The 21,099-nt window shown below is 38.2% G+C and overlaps 1 protein-coding gene across 1 annotated transcript; it reads left to right on the top strand.

The window, feature by feature from the left end:
* The first annotated feature begins 1,032 nt into the window (after positions 1-1,032).
* Positions 1,033-16,620, top strand: arsj (arylsulfatase family, member J). The gene is made up of 2 exons (XM_066680676.1): positions 1,033-1,457; positions 14,529-16,620. The coding sequence occupies exons 1-2, from the start codon at positions 1,162-1,164 to the stop codon at positions 15,910-15,912; spliced, it is 1,680 nt and encodes a 559-aa protein (XP_066536773.1). The 5' UTR covers positions 1,033-1,161; the 3' UTR covers positions 15,913-16,620.
* The last annotated feature ends 4,479 nt before the right edge of the window (positions 16,621-21,099 follow it).

The following is a 21,099-nucleotide window of genomic DNA, read 5'->3' as shown; positions in this document are numbered from 1 at the left end:
CGGTGTGAATTTACCCGTTTGAGAATGTCTCTTGAACACTGCAGTTTCAAAGAGGAAATTCTCAAACTTGGTGATGGCTGCTCATCTCAGTCATGTCATTGTCTTGTAGTCAATAATATAATTCAAATTTTATAAAATTGAAATGCATGCTAACAACGTTAGAAACTTAACAGTAACGCTCTTTATGCATGTTGAACAGATGCGTCAAACATAGAAAGTAGCAAACTTGACGTCTTGCTGCTGTCTCATGAGTGCTTTTGAAAGCAGCAGTTTGATGTGAATGTATGCTGAATTGAGCTTCAGAAACAATAGACAATACGGGCAATACACCATGCCATTGGTAAGACACTGATATACAAACACAATAATTACAAAAATTCTGCCTGAAATAGTATATTAATATAGTTCTAACTTACATTTATAAACAGGCTCCCCCAAGCTGCTGTTACTCCAGCCACTTTCTTTTGGAGAGTGTTGCCTACTGTTAAACCCAGGATTATGAGAAATGGAAGCTCAGCAGGCTGCATTTTAAACACAATATGGCATATGTGCATTGTTTTTGGGGCTAAATCCGTTCCATCATGGCCTTTATTAGCCCAGAAGTAGACACTGAAATTTGGGCTCTGTCTTGTCCATATGATTTGGTCTTAATTTAACACAAGACAGACGACTTTTTCGGACCACATGTCATTTTCAACTAAATTTAGACATAAGGGATCTATTTTTCTAGACATCATTTCGTCTTTCACTTTGCAACCAAATAACAACCTTGTTTAGATGGCTGGCAAAGTCGTCTTTCCAACGAGGTTTTGGGTGGGAAACATTTGAAATATGTTTAGGTAATTTCCCTCTTCTACCTCAGGAGACAGCATTTAGGCCGTTTAGGACACCGTCAGTTCAAGTGTGTGGACGGTTAGTAGGCGCGAGGTGAACCTGATTCCCAAGCGCTTCTGCTCCACCCGCTCGCGCCTCCTCCGCCTCCTCCAGCTGAAAGAGCTGAGGCAGCTCGCGCTCGTCCTGCTGCAGACATGGCAGCCGCTCGCGCCGTGAGCAGAGGCAGCCGCGCGAACTTTTTCATTAGCGACTTCTGACTGTTTGATTTATTGGTTTGGTTCAGACTAAAGGACTGAGGTCAGAGAGGGTTTGGACGTGTTTCCGACCATGTTTGTTCTGGGAGTTTTGACCGGGCTCTGTCTCTGCTGCGTCGTGAGCTGTACGTACGGACGGTGGGCGAACGACTTTCATGGGAGACGCGCGAATGAAGTGGACAAACCCACCTCCCAGCCGCACATCATCTTCGTCATAGTGGACGACCAGGGCTTTCGAGACGTGGGCTATCACGGCTCCGAGATAAAAACACCCACACTGGACTGGCTCGCGGCCACGGGAGTCAAACTAGAGAACTACTACGTTCAGCCTCTGTGCAGCCCCTCCAGGAGTCAGCTCATGACTGGCAGGTGAGCTTATATCGATATATGGAGACACTGCTCCAGTGAACTTTAGCATTTCCCTAAAGCACTCAACTCTGTCATGATGTGTAGAAATGTGCAAAAGTCAGATACCACCTTCATTTAATTCCTATCCATTCTAAACAGTAATGATTAGGTAATGAAAGGTTATTAATCTCCAGAACATATCTTTCAATCAATAGATTTAATATAAAATGATGCAGTTGGGAAATTAAACAAAAAATCATGTTTTTATTTATAATTGAGTTTAAGAAAATGAATAAAATACCTACAGGAAATGGGATGCCTTACAATCATGCAACACCTTGTGGACCACCAAAACAATTAGCAGCAGATAAACAGTGCTTACAGCATTCATCTTTGAAAGGTAGATAGTTGAAATCTGAAAAAGTTACAGCTGTTGTGTCTGACAGATTTTAAGCTGCAGAAGACAAAAGAATATTAGCAAATCAAAGAAAGAAGCTGCTGCTGATCTCAGGACAGTGGGCCTGAACAATGAAATCTCCCAAACAATGAAATCTAAAGGCAGGGAGGACACACTCAATAAGAAAAATATATAAAGACTGTATTTATTTGCTGAGACTCTGTGTAATATTGTGTTAAGTGTGCTCCTATTTTTCTAATGCAAAAATATTTTTCTTTTGACTGGATTAGTTTCAATATGTTTTAATAAATGTATGGTGTGTGGTCTCTGATTTTGCATTGTCATGTGTAGGTAGTATCTGCCAAAGTGCTGAATAAGGAGTCAATATCATGTCAATATCAGCATTATGTCTGCAGATTTTTGAAAAAGTATTGACGGACTTAAAGACTTTCTAAAACCGTAGTTGACCATGGAGAAGTGGGGCATGTAGGTGCCACTGGGTTACTCGACATAAATTGTACTAAATTAATTTGACTGCTTTAACATTTCAGTTCTTTTATATGGCAAGGCTAATCCAGACATACTGCATCTGAATTTGTACACAACAAAATTGCCAGCATGGTTAGTGTTAAAATTTAACATTCACAGTGTAGATTATCAATGACAAATTTGCTGTGTACACTGTATATATACTTCTCTATTATTGGGAATATATGCTCAACTGAACATTGTTGTTCACCCTAAAACATGCAAAAGGAAACGTGGATATTAGAACATCAATAACATTATAAAACTGATACTAAATAAAGAGTTGAAGACCGTAAAAAAAAATTTAACAATATGACACTGATGCTGTAATCATGTTGTGTTGAGAACATACTGACGGTCAACTTTGCTATAGACAGCTATGGGCATCATATTTGTTATAAACCTTAGTGTCTTTGACCGAATGTGTTATAAACCATTACTTTACATCATTTATGCCCTAGGGCCTTGTGCATTTACCCAGACATCAAAACAGCACTGACAGAGTGAATGCTTAAAAGCCCACATGGGTGTGTCCTGTGGTGAAACATCTGGTCAGACCCTCAGGAGACAGGAAGCTTGCAGGGCATCTCTTTTGATTGTCTGCTTTTAATCTGATGAAAAAGTGGCCCTGCTACCATCACCTAAATGGACTTCAATATAAGGGGCAGCATCAGTGGAGGAAGCTCTACTTAGTCCATGTTTAGCTTCTTTGCTAAAGGAAATGAAACACACAGCAGCCACTGGGGAGTTTTCAGATGTGTCTTGTTATATAGGTGGGTTCTGAAGTTTGGGGGAAGGTGTTGCTGTAGTGCTGACTTCCACACAGTTGTCTAGGGTTCGGTTCCTAGTTTGGGCAGCACTCCATGCTACAACGTTGGCAAGAGTTCTAATGTGCATGAGCCAACCTCTGTATCATGATTAAAATTATATGTTGCTCTAGATTAGAGTGTTTGCTAAATGTCCTGAATGTTTTATCAAAATTTTGATAAAAGTGTTTGAAGAGTGATCTCATTGGTTCACAAATACATACGTTGTCTTTATTTTGTCTCTACATACATTTCTATTTACGGAAATTGTCAGGAAATTTTATCCAGAGTGGTTATAATCATGATACAGAGTTAAGGGGCAAATACAGAGTTTTGCCGGAGGAAACATATTGGTTTGCCTTGTGTGTTCCTGCAGAAATAGGTAAAACTAACCCCTGCCTTGTTTCCAGCTTTGTGTAAGATAGAAACAGACTAAAGCTTTTAAGATGGAAGTTTGTTAGTTTAATCCAGAGTTTGTCCGGCTTGATATTGACTTGCTGTAAAGAATGATTTCTTTGTGAGCTGAAGGCCTTGAAGTACAGGTGTTCATATTTTTTAGGTATCCACTGACAGCATGTCCTTGAGGACTTTCATTTGCCGAACTGGTGTTGAGTGAAATGTAATTAGTTGCTCAATATTTTAGCAGTTTAGCAGCTCAGAAGTTTAGAAGTCATCATTAAATCCCAAACATATGCAAACAGAGATACAGTGCAGTTATTAAATTAATACTCACCAGACATAAAGTCCACTTAAACCCTGTGAGTTGACACAGCAAGGCCATCTGGACGTTGAGGCCACACATTAAGACGAAATGCCTCTGCACTCACCCAGATATTACTTGTAGGGTAAGACATACTTGTATTTTCCTCATGCTTTGCAGCTGCAGATAGATTGATGTGCAGAACATAAAAAGCCACAAAATATATATCTGTGTTTAATGGTGATTTCTCTCCAACCTGAGCAGAAAAGGAGAAACAAAGTCCATGTATTTCTTCAGAGAATTTCTGTTATTTTACTAAGAGAAGGTAAGTGACAGATAAAGTAATATCCTTAACCCTTAAAACAGCCAGGATTCATATGTGACCCAAACTTCAGTCCGTTATCCTCAGAACTATATAACTTGTATATTCTTTTAACAGTAGTTACTGAATAACATAAAATATATGTCCAAACGTTTGTGGACATACTTTCAAGGCACACATTGCTCACACAGATATTCAGCTGTGCATACAGAGTAATCTTCACACAAAAGCATTGACCAATAGAGCAGCTTTGGAGATGATGTACATGAGCCTAAGTTCACAATCCCCAAAGCCAAGGTTTGGCAGGAGGGGTGTAAAGAACCACTACCTCTGGGAAGCCTTGCAGTGTTGTTTATGATCTAGAACTAATCATTCAATACCAGTAACTGACGTCACTAATGCTTTTGTAGCTCACATCCTCTCACTTCATTCCCTTGATTTCATATAAAATGTTAGAAGAGAGTCTGTCTACAGTGTATAGTAGATACTGAATAGTAAATCTCATGATTAGGAAGTGAACAATAAGCCCGCCCCTGCAGGTTAAACAGCAAATTGCTGAAAGGTCTAACAATGCCGGAAAATTCCTGAGATATTTAAGCAAGGCTTGTAAGACTTGACCTTGTTTCCATTTACTTAACTCTGCATATACTTTGTCTGGTCTAGCAATTATGACCCACTAGATGCTGTCAACATTCACGCTATTGTAGACATCTTTGAGTAGTCTCCAGTATTGAAGGAAAAGTGGGAGTGAAGTTTATGAGGGGGTCTCACTTGACAGCCGCACCATCAGCCTAAAAAGGTCAGAAGGAGGAATGCAGAATATGTGTTAGCAAAATGTCATTGAGTTGGCTGGACTATGTTTGCCTGCATTGTTGGTTAAAGTGCTGGAGTGTGAAAGGCAGGGAATTTCATATTAATGATGAACCAAAAGCACCCATTGAAACCATCCCACATAGTGATTTTTTTTGTCCTCCATTAAGTCCTGAAAATGAGGGTTGCCAACTGGTAAGCCGATAAGAGCTCTGTGTGTCTTGTCTGTCTTGATAAAATATTGCTTAATCAAACTTGTGTTGAGGAAGAACAAGGAAATCCTTGTCTCTGATAGCCTTCTAATGTGGCTTTCCCTTAAGCCAAGCGTGACAGGCTTCTGAAATCAATCAGGTAAAGCTAAATAGCCAAAACACCAGGAAACCCAGAATATTGTTGCAATAGGACCAAAAAAAGCTTCAAAATAGTTTATAGTAGACGTTAATGGAAACAGATTTTATTCCAGGCAATTTTGGACCATTTTTATTGGACCATTTCCATCGGTTTTGCCTTCTGTAAAGAACAGTGGGTATTTCCAGATTATGCCAAAAATGAAAAATGATCCTAATGCCATATTTATGACTTCCAGTGTAGATGACTCAGATAGATTACATGGTTCTCTGGCCTTGTTTGACTGCTAGTTTTACCCACTGAAAACCAACTCAAAATGCAGCAAAAGTTTGATAGTTAAGTTCTGCAGACACACCTTCCTTTGACTTGCACACCATCTTATTCCAGCCCAGACTGTTGCCAGAAGAGCAAGAAGTTTGTGGATCTTTCTCTCCTTTTCCTCACGTCCTCCTTTTTGCTTTCTGTAGTAGAGTAGATCATGTTAATGCAGTGAAACAAAAGATGGACTGTAATGTGTACAACAAGATGATGAATGAAGTTAAATTTTGAGGGGAGTAGATAATGCATGTTGAATCTGTTCTGTAAGGTCTGAAAGTTGCAAGTACAAGGCTATAAATCGAAGGGTAAGACTAAGGGAATAAGTTTTAATGTTGCAGGGTCTGAATGTGATTAGCTAGTAGAGTGGAGTCAAATGTGTTTATCTGGACCAGATGTAGGGGGGACACTCAAGCAAGGGGTAGAACAGAACTGACTAGGCTTCCAGCTGAGATTGGTTTGGGATCGGTGGGACTCGGTGACTTTGGTGGCCAAAGACATGTGTTTTGTGGGATTTTCTGATTGCGTACAAGTAGTGATTTTAGCCTAATTGTGTGCGAGATAAGCTGGAAATATGCTACATTGGTTATGTCAACAAACCAGTAGTCTGGCGTAGTTTGCAATGAAGGCAAGATTTTGAAAGTGGTTCCTAGACTCTGATAAACAGAACTTTAATCAGATAATAACAGATTATGTATATTTTTATTAAAATAATAACATATCATTGATAATAATTATTCACTTCAGCTTTGGCATGATATTTATTTTTATTTCATATACCATTGAAACATGATTCAGACCTCTTCCCAGAGGTTAACAAGAAAGCAATAAGGCAGCCTTTTCAAACTTTCTTATATCCAAATAATAATTGTTTTTTGGAGTGATGTCAAATAAGAATCAGGCAAATTCTTTTTCATGTATGTTTATTTTCCTCTTGTTTTAAAAGGCATTTGACATTAAACCACTCTGAATTGCTTATTAACATATTGCTAAACAAAAACCTTTTTAAATGTAATGTATCTGCAATAAAAGCAGAAAAGAAGAAGATGATGATGATGATGATGTATCTGCAATAAACAGGTCTTGCTGTTGGTTCTAAGACAAACTGTGGTCAATAATTATTCAGTTGTCTTTTAATCATTTTATATTCTATTATCAATGTGAATGCTGTCATATTTGTGTATCTACTTAGCACTTTACAAGCAGTCTCCATGTGGTTTTAAAACCAAAACAGTTTATTTCATAAAATCTTATCCAGAGGCGAAACATAGGTAAGGTTAAAAATTAGGGATAAGTCCAAACAACAAAACCTAAGGCTGTTCATTCAAACTTTAAATGCTCCATTTAGGATCCATTCATGTGAAATATTTTATACCTGTTCTCCCCACCTTTGGCTCTCCCTCCATCTCCCAGTCATCCACATGGAGAGTGTGATGGAGTGTGATGAAATTTCACATGTACAAGCACATACCATGCATTGTTGAGATCTTTGTATGGATGAGTGATTAGTGCAAAGGACACGTGAAGTTAAGGGTCACATAGCGTTCTTCCCATTGTTGAGAATGTTAGTGAGGCCAGTTTTATTGTATGTATAACCACAGTTTCAACTACAGCTCCAGTCCTCCACAGAATACAGTGCCACTGGTTAGCAGCTCAATGTGTTTTTTTTTTTGACCTTCTAGCCCATGCTTGCCATTGGACATGTGTAACTGCTCCAGAGTGTCACAGTTCATTTAATACATTTTCTTGGAGTTTAGACAAGCTGTGTGTAGCTGAATTCTGGAATTATAGGGAATGCCTACAAACCTTGGGACATATTGCCTGTAATGCTTGTGTTGCTACAGTGGGCATTATCATGTTTCAGGACCAGCAGGGATACTCAGAAAAAAAATAAAAATAAAAGTATGGAAGGAACAGAAGATCACGGTGAAGAAACAAATACGTTTTGTGCAAGAATGTACACAAAATGTCAAAATGTGGTAAGAAAGTCTTCCTTAAATGCTGAAAGACCCAGACAGCTTCTAAAAACAGTGTTTTATGTTCAACTTGTGTAACTTAGTGAAGAAAAAGAGACCCCCTTTCTCCTAAAGTTACTTCTCTTTAAGCCATGCCAGCACTTGGCAGGCTTTACAGGCTTATGAAATGATGCAGGTAAAGGCCAATATACCAAAAGACCAGAAAACTTGCCATCTGTATGCTTCATGTTCTCCACTGTAGATCAGTCTGAAGGACATGATGGGTCTCTGGCCTTTTTTTACTACTAGATTTACAGAATCCAACTGAAGGCAGTAGCAGTACATGTGGCACACGTTAAGTTTCTGCAGTCACACCTAATTTTGACTTTGCAAGCCGTTGTATTCCAGTTGGGATTGTATGCCTTGCCTCCCTTTTGTTTCTGTAGTACAGTAGATAATTGTGACCTAATGAAACACATGATGTAATGCAGTATGCAATGAAGAGTCTGAAACTACAATAAAGCGCTACTAAAAGACTGTCAACAAAGTATGGTTAGGGTAAATTGCTTGTGAAAAGGACAACATGGGACTTTTTATTGGACTCTTTGCATTATTTTCAGACAGGAAATGAACCACAACAGCTATTAAAAGTCTTTTGTATGATTCATGAATGCTAAATCTTAAACTGCTCATGGGAAATGACAACAATCAGGGCCCAATTTAATGAGCTAACACAGGAATGGAAGCTTTAATATTTTTTATAAATGTCTCCATATTTTTATCGCATTTTAATGTTTATATTTCTCCTGCCTCCTAAAGTTTATTTATTTATTTATTTTTTTTGTATGTGTGTTGGCGTGGGTCAAAGGGTTTTTTGTCTGATTCATGTTTCCTCCGCACATCCAGGGTGTTGTGCTAAAACAATTTCCAACAATACACCCACTATCTCTTAGGAGAGTTAGTTGTGGACCACCAGAGCAGAGACCTATGTCTTCATTCTATTGTAAAGCAATGACCTCCAAGTCTCAGCTCATTATATTCTTAACTGGGTCTCTAAAACATGCCTCGTACTCATACTAATACAAATGACATATTCTTTGTTATAACTTGAGTATTGCCCAATCTTGCTGGAGTTCGAAACGTTTCAGTCCAGATATGAATTTGAAGACATCATTCTAAAGCACAGCCACTTTTAATTTTATTTGTGGGGGCCTACTTATACATTTAACTGTGCCACATTTATTGAATAATGTCCAGTTGGATGTATATTAATTGAGTATTCAAGCTGGTCATACAGTCTTGCAGTTTCGAGGCAAGTGTTAAACCAGAAGCCAGGTGCTTTGGCTGGATTGTTGCTATAGCAGCCAAAGTTTAGACCCATGTGCAGCTTAGCAGTATAGGATGTCTTTACATGTTTTCATTGCTGAGAGTGCAAGAAATCTCCACAGATGTTTGAGCCTGCAATCACACACACGGACACATTCTTTTTCGTACTCTCTCACCATAGGCCTCTGTGCTCAGGTTAAGACAGAGCTGACTAATTCAGAACCATTTTATTCAGAAATCTTTTAACTACTTGATGAATACTTAATGTTCACAGTAGTACCACTCATGTTCTCACTCAGTTAAGAGAAGCAGCAGTGCCATGTAGTGCCCACATACTCTCCAAAGCCCAGGATTTGGCGAATCCATAAATTACCACACTAGTAGGATTATTGCCAGCACAGCTGCTCAGTTTTACATGGAGAGAGGAGGAGCACATGGGGGAGTGATTTCTGTAGAGTGTATGAACAGCATATTTTTAAAGGGGCGGTTAGAGATCACCATACAGTATGTACACTTACCAATGCGTTAAATATCAGGTATTTGCATGCGGGTGTGTTTGTGCACCTGCAAGGACAGTGGACCATTTTGAGTGCATGTTGATTTGAACGTTACATAGTCATATTTATGTTGCCACACACCAATTTCCCCAAGAACAAACAGCACACTTATTGCTCTCTCAGCCTGATGAGGGACTGCCTGTTCATATGGTGCCCCCTGAGAGTGGAGGGGCTGAGAGAAATGAGAGAAAGAGAGAGAGAGGATTAGGGTAGTCTGGTTGTCTGGGCATTCAGAAATGCAGACATCTATAAAGTCAGTGGCACCAATACCTTTTCTGATTTGGGCCCAGAAGCAAGCAGTTAAATTGCTGTAGGAGTTTTGAGGCTGGTTCTATTGTCAGTTTCAGGTGTCAATGGATTTAATCTGCTATTTTGTTTCCAGCAGTGAAGTCATTTGCACAGTAAATTCTTAATTATATTGCACTTAAACTGACCTGGTGTTTTTATTCTTTCTAAACTATTCTTAACTATTCCTTAGGTTAAGAACAGCATTACATGTAACTTTTAATGTGCAGCTCAAACCACACACAAACACACACACAAACACACACACACACATACACACAACAGAGACACACACCTATAGAGCAATAAACAACCCTATTTTATATATGTGTACAAGCATTTATTGCAAGCACTGATGTTATGTGGCTAGACTATGTGGCCAAAACATGTTTACACCCACTAGTCCAAATTTGTCTCTGGAATGGTGGGTATCAATAGGAAGTTTGTTCATACAGTTTACTGAAGAAACAACATGTTCCCTTCTAGAGGACAAATTGCATTCAGCTGCAAGGATATTTGTGAGATCAAGTACATTTTGTACAAATAATTAGTTCTGAATCACAAATGTCACCCCAAATCATCCCAAAATTATTAGAGATCTGTTATTCCAGAGAGAGCAGTTCCACAGCTTTGGCAGTTCTGCTTTGGAAACCACTCAAACTTTGGGATATTTATAATGCAATTACAGCTTTATAATAACCATACCTAAGGGGTAATCAAATGGTGGGAAGTGCCTGTTTTCACTATTATTTGAAAATGCATAGGAACAAATAATCAGACTCTAAGTATAATTTATTTTCTTCCTTTTCTGCTTGATATTTAATGATGGTGATTATTTTCTTTCGCTTTTTATTTTATTTTTTTATTGAGGACTATAATTGATAGACTCAAATGGACAAATACACACATGATATAATTCTGCCTGTGTAATGCCAGCACTAGTAGTTCCCTATTTAGTCATTTAGTATTTATATCTAATTTTAAACGTCAGGGAGCAAAAAATTGATTTTGAACAGTTTGGATAAGGATATTTCCATCCATTCATACACACAGTGGAAACTGCACCTACAACAGTTACTAGCGCTGGCCTGGAACATTGTTTGCATTTGAACCAAGCTTTCTGCTCAGTCACCACTGCTATCACATCCTGCAGGATATTATTTTTGGTCACACTGAGTCAAAGATGACTAGCTTCCTAATGTCAACATAGTCATCACGTACATCCGTCCATATAGTGATGAGATACCACTGGATTAGATCCATTCTAATTATTTTCAGTCTGTCTGATACCAGTGTCTCCTACAATCAATCCTTTGTTATACCAGGACCAGTTCCTGACATTGAAACACAATACAATCCACTGTGTAGGCTAGTAATGTCTCTTCTTGTATCAGTGTGTTTAATTAATTATGCTAACATTGTATATATATGGCCTCTCTTTACATGATAACCTTTACTTGGCCTGTAAGTGCAGGTTTGGTTAAGCATGTACAGCAGGATTAGGTATAATTTTTATCTCATTGTTTTGTCTCCTAGTTGAGAGCTTAGGTGGAATTAAATCACACAGCAAACACCATAAACACTGCAACTCCTTCCAGACAAAACAAGGCCTTATGTCTAAAACTTCAAAGAGAGGAGCTTAACCAAACAAAATGCATATTGACTGATAGCAGCATTATCTTGCATGTGGTAGGTCTGTGGTTCTCATGATCTGTGCTTGGGCCAATGGCAATTCTTTTCCCTTGAGTCCTACTCATCCCTAGAATCAGATGTTCAACAGGTGGTCATTTTATCTTACTTCCCTGTCAAATCATCAAAACATAATTTTTAACCAAATACCTGCAAAAGTGTATATTAAGTATCAAACACATTACAGCATATGTTCTTATGTTGTCATTAGGATTGTTTCAGGTATGAAATAATGTTTAATGTTTTCTATCATTTTACCAAGTATTGTAATATTTGTCTTGTCTTTATAAAGCAAAACGTTATTTTGTAGAAGAGGCTAACATTTCAGGCAGTCAGTTGACCTATGTTAATTATTTATTATATAAGTTAACTGTACTGATTGACCTTGGGTTGGTATAGGGAGGTATGGCTGTTTTTTGTACTGCAGAAGCCTGAGCAACATTTTTTTTATTATAATTAATTTTTTTTGTTAGGTTTTGTAATGTGAAGGACATGCACAGAGAAAACACCACTCACAAAACTCAAGACAAGACATAGACACCTGAGCCACATTTTTAACCATGTAATACCAACTGTCATAGAATAATGTGAGCAGAGTAAAGTTTTGTTTTAGTTTAAAAGATCTTTATCTTATGGATGCGTTGCTAGAATGACCAAATTGAAAAGGATATGAATATATGGTCACAGGAGAAATTATTATTTATTTATTTATAAATTATTATTTTTGGCACCAAATATAATATTCTAAAGGACAATTTCACAGCAGTTTTTATGGGTTGTCCCATCAGCACTGCCAATGTATGAGAATATCCATGAGATATCAACAACTCCATTTTCATTTTGTTTTCCTCAAGCACACACAAGCATTAAATAACACTTAGGCAACTCAGCTTAGCTGAAAGATCATAATAAATGATAAATGCAAGTTTTCCCATAGCCTTTATTCCAAAGACATAACAGAAATATAAAAGCAAACAAACCTCAAAGTAACAGACAAAACAGAGAAGAGCTCCAAAATACATGAAATACAGAAAGAAAGTTCAAAACAAAACACTCGTTTATATAAAAATATTTAAATTACTAAAGAGCTGAGAAAAGTAGGCAGGGTGTGACTATTAACAGGCGGGGTTGGGGCACAGCAAATTGGCATGGATTCTGGCATTGGAGATTTGAAGTTTCCACTAACGTAAGAGGTGTTGGCCCTGGAATCCTTGATTAATTAACACCAGTATTTTTAATGGCTATAACCTATTGCATATGGGAAGATTCTGGTTTGCCATTTGGTTTATTCACTATAAATATTACCCTTTGAGTAGTCTGCTCTAACATACACTTATTAAACGGGTGCATTGAGGGCTAATTGAGGGCTAAAATATAAACCATTTATGGAGAGGAAAAAAATATGGAGAGCTTAGCAAAATTGTTTACATTAAGATCACAAGGGCAGATAGGCTAGAACTGGAACTAGGCCCTTTTCATTTCCATATATCCACAGTCAGATGGTTGCCAGAGAAACATTATACACACCATAGGCACAAAGCTAATCTAATATGGAATCTACTAGATGTTATTAGACAGTAATAGACAGTAGGTATACATTAGAAACAATGTTCAAATTATTATATAATTTAAAAATACATTTGTTTGGATTTATTCATTCACCCCAGTTTCATGTTAATAAAGTTGTGATGAGCTGCCTGTTCATTACTAAGTGTAAACACACTCTTAGTCTAGAAAAGCATGCTCTTGTAGCATGGGCAGGATATGGCCCAGCATTTTTTTTCTGAATTCTTGATATAGTGGCAGACTGTGTTTACTGACAATGGTTTCTTATGGTTTCCAATCTTAATCCCTTTGACTATATTTGTCACAGTATCATGACAGATTCACATGCAGTACTGCCTGCTGCCTTGAAGTTCATTCACCTTCAGCAGTGTTCCCTGGCCTTACCCTATATGGACTGAGATTGCTCTAGATTTCTTGAATCATTTCAAAATGTAATGTATATTAGATGGTGCTACAAAAAAATTCTTTGCAATCTTGAGTTAAAAATATCTTTTGAACTTTTTGACAATGCTTTCAAATAGTTTGGCTTGGAGAGCTATGGCCTTTGCTTGCAAATACTGAGCTTTTGATGAATCATTCTTTTAATAATTTTCAAATACACCCGCAGCAGGTAGTGTCGCAGTCACACAGCTCCAGGGGCCTGGAGGTTGTGGGTTCGATTCCAGCTCCGGGTGACTGTCTGTGAGGAGTTGGTGTGTTCTCCCCGTGTCCGCTTGGGTTTCCTCCGGGTGCTCCGGTTTCCTCCCACAGTCCAAAAACACACGTTGCAGGTGGATTGGCGACTTGAAAGTGTCCGTAGGTGTGAGTGTGTGAGTGAATGTGTGTGTGTCTGTGTTGCCCTGTGAAGGACTGGCGTCCCCTCCAGGGTGTATTCCCGATGATTCCAGGTAGGCTCTGGACCCCCCGCGACCCTAAAAAATTGGACAAGCGGTTACAGATAATGGATGGATGGATGGAAAACATTATATTTCACTTAATTTATTAAATTACATTTAACTTAAATTATTCACTCTTATTTTGGTGCTTTCCCTACTTTTTATTATTTACAAAGTATAATCAAATGTAGATGTCTTTGTTAATGTAAAGGAAGTAATTAGTTGTCCAAGCATGGAGCTGTTACTATATTTAAACCTCCATAGGAATGCCTAGGGTAATTTGACTGGAAGAGGCCATTGAAATATGTGGTAAGCAAAATTTAATGATTACAAAACTTGGTACATACTGCCTGGCTTTTACTGTAAAGTAGGAGCTGTTTTCATTCCAAGATTGATGGAATATGTCCAACAGATTGGCTGCTACAAGCCAATGAATTCTTGAGCCATGATGACTAAAAGAGCTACATAAAATGATTAAATTGCTCAACATTTTGCCTGAGGAACCTCAGAAATACAGTGTGAGCAGTAGTGAAATGTTGTCTATAGGCTTGAACATTGTTCTTTAAAAGTGTTTATAAAGTATAAATTCCTCTTTTTTGTTTTGTTTCTGCAGGTACCAAATCCACACTGGCCTCCAACATTCCGTAATTCGCCCCACTCAGCCCAACTGCCTACCCCTAGAGAATGTCACCCTTCCCCAAAAGCTGAAAAGTGCAGGGTATGCTACTCATATGGTGGGCAAGTGGCACCTTGGTTTCTACAAACGTAGCTGCATGCCAACACAGCGTGGTTTTGACACCTTCTTCGGCTATTTGCTGGGAAGTGGAGACTACTATAAACATTACAAATGTGACAGCCCAGGAATGTGTGGCTATGACCTACATGAAGGTGAGGAAGCAGCCTGGGAACAAGACAGAGGTGTCTATTCCACCCATATGTACACTGAGAAGGCTGTGAATATACTGGCCAGACATAACCCCAAACGACCCATCTTCTTGTATTTGGCATTCCAGGCAGTACACTCACCTCTCCAGGTTCCATCTCGCTATTTAGAGCGTTATAAATCGATCCCAAATCTACACCGCCGCAAGTACGCAGCCATGGTCAGCTGCTTAGATGAGGCCATGCGCAACTTAACACTTGCACTTAAGCGCTATGGATATTATAATAACATGGTCATGGTATACTCTTCGGACAATGGGGGTCAGCCCATGGCAGGTGGTAACAACTGGCCACTAAGGGGTAGTAAGGGAACCTATTGGGAAGGAGGTATACGTGCAGTGGGGTTTGTGCACAGTCCCTTACTTGCAAAAAAAGGAACTCGTTGTAAGGCCCTAATGCATATTACTGATTGGTACCCAACACTGGTAACACTTGCAGAAGGTACCCTAGACGAAGATCAGAATCTAGACGGCTATGACGTTTGGGAGTCCATCAGCGAAGGACTGCCTTCTCCACGTCATGACATTCTTCACAATATTGACCCAGTCTACACCAAAGCCAAGAATGGCTCTTGGAAGGCAGGCTACGGAATCTGGAACACGGCTGTCCAGGCAGCTCTAAGAGTCGGAGACTGGAAGCTGCTGACTGGTGTTCCAGGTTACAGTGACTGGATTCCTCCACAGACCTTCTCCACCCTGCTGTTATCCAATCGCTGGCACAACGAGCGTGTACGCTGGGATCGAGGAAAATCTCTTTGGCTATTCAACATCACAGCAGATCCTTTTGAGCGAGTGGACCTCTCAAGGCGCTACCCACATATAGTCAAGAAGATGCTGCTCAGGCTTCTGCAGTACAACAAAACAGCTGTGCCCTGCCGGTACCCACCCAAGGACTATCGGTCAAATCCTCAGTACAACGGTGGGGTCTGGGGACCTTGGTACACAGACGAAGATGAAGAGGAGGAAGAAAATGATAATGTTCTTTCCAATTATTTAGGGCGGAGGAGAAGGAAGACCAAGGTGAAAAGGAGAGGGAAATTTAAAAGGAAAACTTAAGACTAAATGATTTTAAGTTTACTAAAGACTTCTAAAACTGATCTCAGGGACTAATGGACAGACTTGATCTGTTGTCAATGTCACTTTCACTGACAGAGTTCTATATTTAGGTAGAGTTACCTCTAGTTTATTATTTTATATATAAACAACAGGAAACAGCATTTATTGTTGTGCATCTCATTCTTAGGAAAAAAACCCACTTGAAACACTGCTGTTCCCAGCTTAGAACTATTGACAATGTTTGGATGGAGCCTTAGAAGAATATTTATTTTTATACACCTTATTGCATGCTTCACCTTCTTTGTCCCCCAGATTGGTTTCTGATATGTAATGATAGGTTTCAAAGAAATAATATTGTATGCACGGTGCTGAATTCTTGGCAAACTACTTGGAGAAATGTTATATTCTGTGTGTGATCAAAACCAATTTACTTCCCAGAATCAAAATTAAGTAAAACAGAAGATTAAGAGATTTAATCCGACAGTTTGCATTGTTGTTGTGACCTCAGCTCATAGAATGTTCAAATAATGTGTTTGTCTTTTGTTTGTCCTTTTGTTTTGTGTGGTCTAGTACCGGTTAAACTTGAATGAAGTTTACAGTAAAAGACAAATGTGAACTCTTCAGAGCTCCCCTTCATTCTGCTTTCTGCCGTTGATCTCCCTCTTCAGCCAGTTGTAACCTTCAGGCTACACCATCTGGTAGCAACTTCCTGTGTATAAGAGGCAGGGATGTGGAAGTTTACCATTTAAGCTTTTAACTGAACAAAGCATTGTAAACATTTATCAAAGAATAGTTTGACGGCTTCACTTGCAAGAAACTTGTCTCCATTAATAGCACAGAAGCTGCTTTTACAATTACAAGATCACGTCTGCTTAACATTGTGAAAACTAAAGGTTTTAATGGCTCTTTAAGTCCCTTTTTTTAAGTGTTCTTAGGTTTCTAAATAGGTGACTCCACAAACTTATTTTCTTTCAGATAATTAGACTACATTTCACAGCCAGCACACCCAAACAGATGTTAGTGTTTAGTCCAGTATATTTTATAGCATTTAGTATGAAGCATGCAATACAAGTTGCAACCATCCTGCCATTGCTGCCAAGCACATTGTCATCTAACAACTGGAAGCATAGTTGGCTCTGCATTTATCATTGATTTAATGTAAAATGAAACATTTGTATTGCTGACTTTGCAGAGCTTCAAAATTGTTTTAGTAGATTAATTGTCACCCAGACTGGTTTAAACTTTGAAACTCTCACTGAATAGGAACAGTAAATGTCTTTTTTCAGCCTTGAAATAGGGCTAAATATTAGTATTTATGCTGAAATCACAGTCTAAAAGAGTGCAATTTCATACTGCAAGAGCAAAATATCAGGAGCAGTGTCTTTAGACATTGATTTAAATGGGGATATTCAGCTTTTATATATACGAATTAAGCCAGTCAAAATCAACTAAACTTTGCTGTGCTAATGCCAACCACATGTTAAAAATAGTCTGCTGCTCTATATCCTGTGTTCGAAATTAAACCTAGATATTCTTGGTAATCCCCTGAGGCCTGGACCTTAATGTATGGAAAATAATTGCAGTACAAAGTTGATATAACTATATCGGTCAAAAAAAATCACACTCTGAGCTGGAACATGAGACACTCAAGATGCTGCCGCTTCTTTTTGTGAAATGTGTAAACCTGTTTCTTATCTACGAATAGGGGCGCTGCAATAAAAAATTAAAGGTAAACAGAATCTACCTGTACATGTCATGGTACATTACAACATATTTTCAATCAGTTATGAAAAATGTATTTTGTCTATATAAATGAATGCATTCAAATCAACAAACACTACTGCAAGCCTACACACAGGCGCTCTCAATTACATTTATTAGTCTTCCAATGGTTTAAAAAGCCCACATTATGATGTGAGTGAATATGATATTATATGTAGTAAGGCACTGCTGCATGACACCTGATAGAAAGGTTTGTAATATTCATGTAACTTTGTGAAAATTAGCATGCACTAAATCAGTAATAAATATTTTTAATGATGGTCTCACGTCATATGTTACACACCTGAATGTGTAACATCATAAATTTGCACAAATTTTGCTTCAAATTTCAATTAACTGACCAATAATGAATGCAATATAAATTTATTGTAAAGACAATTTGCTTAGCATTGTATTTGTTTCCTAGAAGTAAGGGCGTAGAATTAGCATGGACGGAGGTGACGTGTCCCCACCAATAATTTGATCCCTTCCCAAAAAAACGTCTGTCAACATCTCATTAACCTAGCGGTGCAGAAAGGGTTCAATCAAATTCTCTGCTTGAGTCCTACCTCCCCATAACACATATGACCAATGTGATTGGATGTGCCTTTCCCTGCTCTCACGTGAGGCCGTGTAGCTACATTTGGTTGTTAGCAGTGCCGAAAATGGAAGGAAAACTTTCCAGTCATAAGCAACAAGTATTACTGTGCAAGATGCATCATGGGTGACACACGGGTTTTAAAAGCGAGTGAGGATGGCAGCAAAAAAGATGTTGGACATAAGGAGCTATTTTTCAAAGAAACGTGTAAGTCACTTTGTCAAGTTCGCTAATGAAATGAGTCCATCATAATAACAGCGTCTGTTAAAAAATCGTCTGTAGCTATGATAAATATGGTTTGGGAATTAATTACACAACAAACTGCCAATTGTCTGTTTTCTTACTTTGTCGCTTTATCACAGAGCAAAGGGGAAAAAACTGTGGAGTGGGTGGTAGATTCATAGGTCAATGTCAAGATCAAATCTGTGTCATTGCCTAAAAGGGCTTTTATGTGAATTATCCAATGTACTTATCATGAAGCATATACTAAAACCTCATTGTGTTTTCCTTCCATTATCTTTGACACGTTTCTCATTAAGTAATGAATTGAATTCTATATTAAATATATTCAAATATATATATATTTTATCATAATGAACTGTTAACATACTGTTTATGTATATGCCATGAATATTTTGTGCACATATTTAGCCTGTAAAGCATTACCCAGTGTAGCTTATTTTCCTCTATATCTATGTACACCAGGAAACCCTGTTGGCATGTCCTTATTTTCTCTCTTTCTGTAGCAGTGGGTGAGCTGTTCTGCAGGACCTCCCATTCAAGTGGAAAAAATCTATAAAGCTTCTCAAGCTTTTGTATCACAGTTAACCCCTTACCAACCAGGGAGCACTATATTTGTCATCCTCTACAGCAAATCCATGGGAGATTAAGCCCAGGCTGTGAAGGTAAAAGAATGATGACAAACGTGGGTGTTGATTGCCGAGAACACAAACAGCAGGAGAAATGATGTCATGTTCCAGTTGCTGTTATTTGGAATGCATCTGTTAACATGTTTCCTCACCTGTGTAAGAACTGTGGTCCTTGTTACTTTTGAAATGTATGGCAAGTTTCCACAAAAATAACAATAATACTATCATTAGAGCATGGGTTTATATGCTGTATCTCAAACAATATACTTCACTCCATGGTGCACAACCCCAAAGTTGAATCTGTACACTACAAATCGCTAGACACTTACAGTATCCAGGATTATCATATTTTGTTTGAGACTGAGCCCACATCATTATTATTCTGGAAATTAAGCCAATGCTAAAGACACATAGTTTCCAGACAAAAAAGAAGGGAGGAGGTTTCAACCAAACAAAAACATGCATGAGGCACTTTACAAGTCTCAAACTGTAACCTTGTATCAAATCATGAATTGTAAATGACTTGTGTAAGTGTGTTTGGTGGAAATTCACAGCATTACTTAATCCTCATTTATTCAGAGGGGAACATGTTACAGCAGGATGATGGCAACATGCACAGCCTTTTAAGTGATTTTTGTGAGTAAAACATGGTGATACTCCTTACAGTATTTTACTATGTGTATAAATTGTGACAGAAAAGCAGACAGTGGTTTGGGACAGTTTATAAGCTCACCAGCAAAAACGTATGTCACAATAATTTGTTAAAGGAATTTTGTGACTATTACTGTCCATTCTACCCCTTGCCTCCACAGACTGGGATCCCTTTTTTGCCATAGATTGTGTGCATGTGTGCTTCAGTTTTCCACCTGCTGTTCCACAGCAAGAACTAAAATAAGTGTGTGGGGACATTGCAGGTCAGTCAAACCACTCCAGTCATGTACCAACACCCTACAGTTGTCAAGCTGGAATAAAGTCAGTGGTGTTCTGGTTGTATACGAAGCAAAGTTAATTGAAGCCTAGGATAAAGCCGATCTCAAACTACAGAAATCCTGGAGTTATTATTAAATCACAATGAGCTATAAAGAATTAGGTAGGCATTAATAGGTATTAAACTATACAGGGTGGGCCATTTATAGGGATACACCTTAATAAAATGGGAATGGTTGGTGATATTAACTTCCTGTTTGTGGCACATTAATATATGGGAGGGGGAAAACTTTTCAAGATGGGTGGTGACAATGGTGACCATTTTGAAGTTGGCCATTTTGGATCCAACTTTTGTTTTTTTCAATGGGAAGAGGGTCATGTGACACACCAAATGTATTGAGAATTTCACCAGAAAAACTATGGTGTTTTGTGGTTTTAAGGTAACTTTATTCTTTCATTAGCTATTTACAAGTTTCTCTTTGTTTACAGCTATTGACATGTTGCAGAGGTTAATATAGGATTATATCCATATAAATGGCCCACCCTGTATTATTAAACATTTTTCTTTTTTTATTATTTAAACTACAGATGAACAGACTGGGGACTGGGGCAGAGATTTTGGAAAAGAAATGCTGCAGAAATATAGACTTGAATGTGTGTTAAATATGAGATTTCTATTTATTACATTACAAAAATATTAATGGGGTGTCTTCTAGAAATTTAAGATTATCTGTTACATGTTTTTAGGAATTTACTAATTAACATTGGAATTCTCATAAAGAGAGCTTTTAATTACCAGTACACTAAACGTCAGTTCACAATTGAGTCTTTATTCATACACAAATGCAGAGCACTAACTTTTTCCTGTGACATATTTATATATCATTAAGTTTCCAGTTTTATGTCCAACCATTGTACGTTTTATGCTTATATCCAAGAGTAAATAATGTACCGGAGCATGGGTCAGTATGGGCTGACAACTCCAGCACTTGCAAGTTCCTTGCCCTAGCAATCAGATCAATTGTGTTCGGC

This window comes from Hoplias malabaricus, chromosome 9 (assembly GCF_029633855.1).
Source record: "Hoplias malabaricus isolate fHopMal1 chromosome 9, fHopMal1.hap1, whole genome shotgun sequence".
Classification (NCBI taxonomy): Eukaryota; Metazoa; Chordata; class Actinopteri; order Characiformes; family Erythrinidae; genus Hoplias; species Hoplias malabaricus.
The sequence above is the reverse complement of the archived record's forward strand: the minus strand, read 5'-3'. Positions and strand labels throughout refer to the sequence as shown.

Coding starts and splice junctions, on each gene's coding strand:
- arsj (XM_066680676.1), top strand. CDS start 1,162: ATGTTTGTTCTGGGAGTTTTGACCGGGCTCTGTCTCTGCTGCGTCGTG. Junction 1,458..14,528: donor AGTCAGCTCATGACTGGCAG/GTGAGCTTATAT, acceptor TTGTTTCTGCAG/GTACCAAATCCACACTGGCC.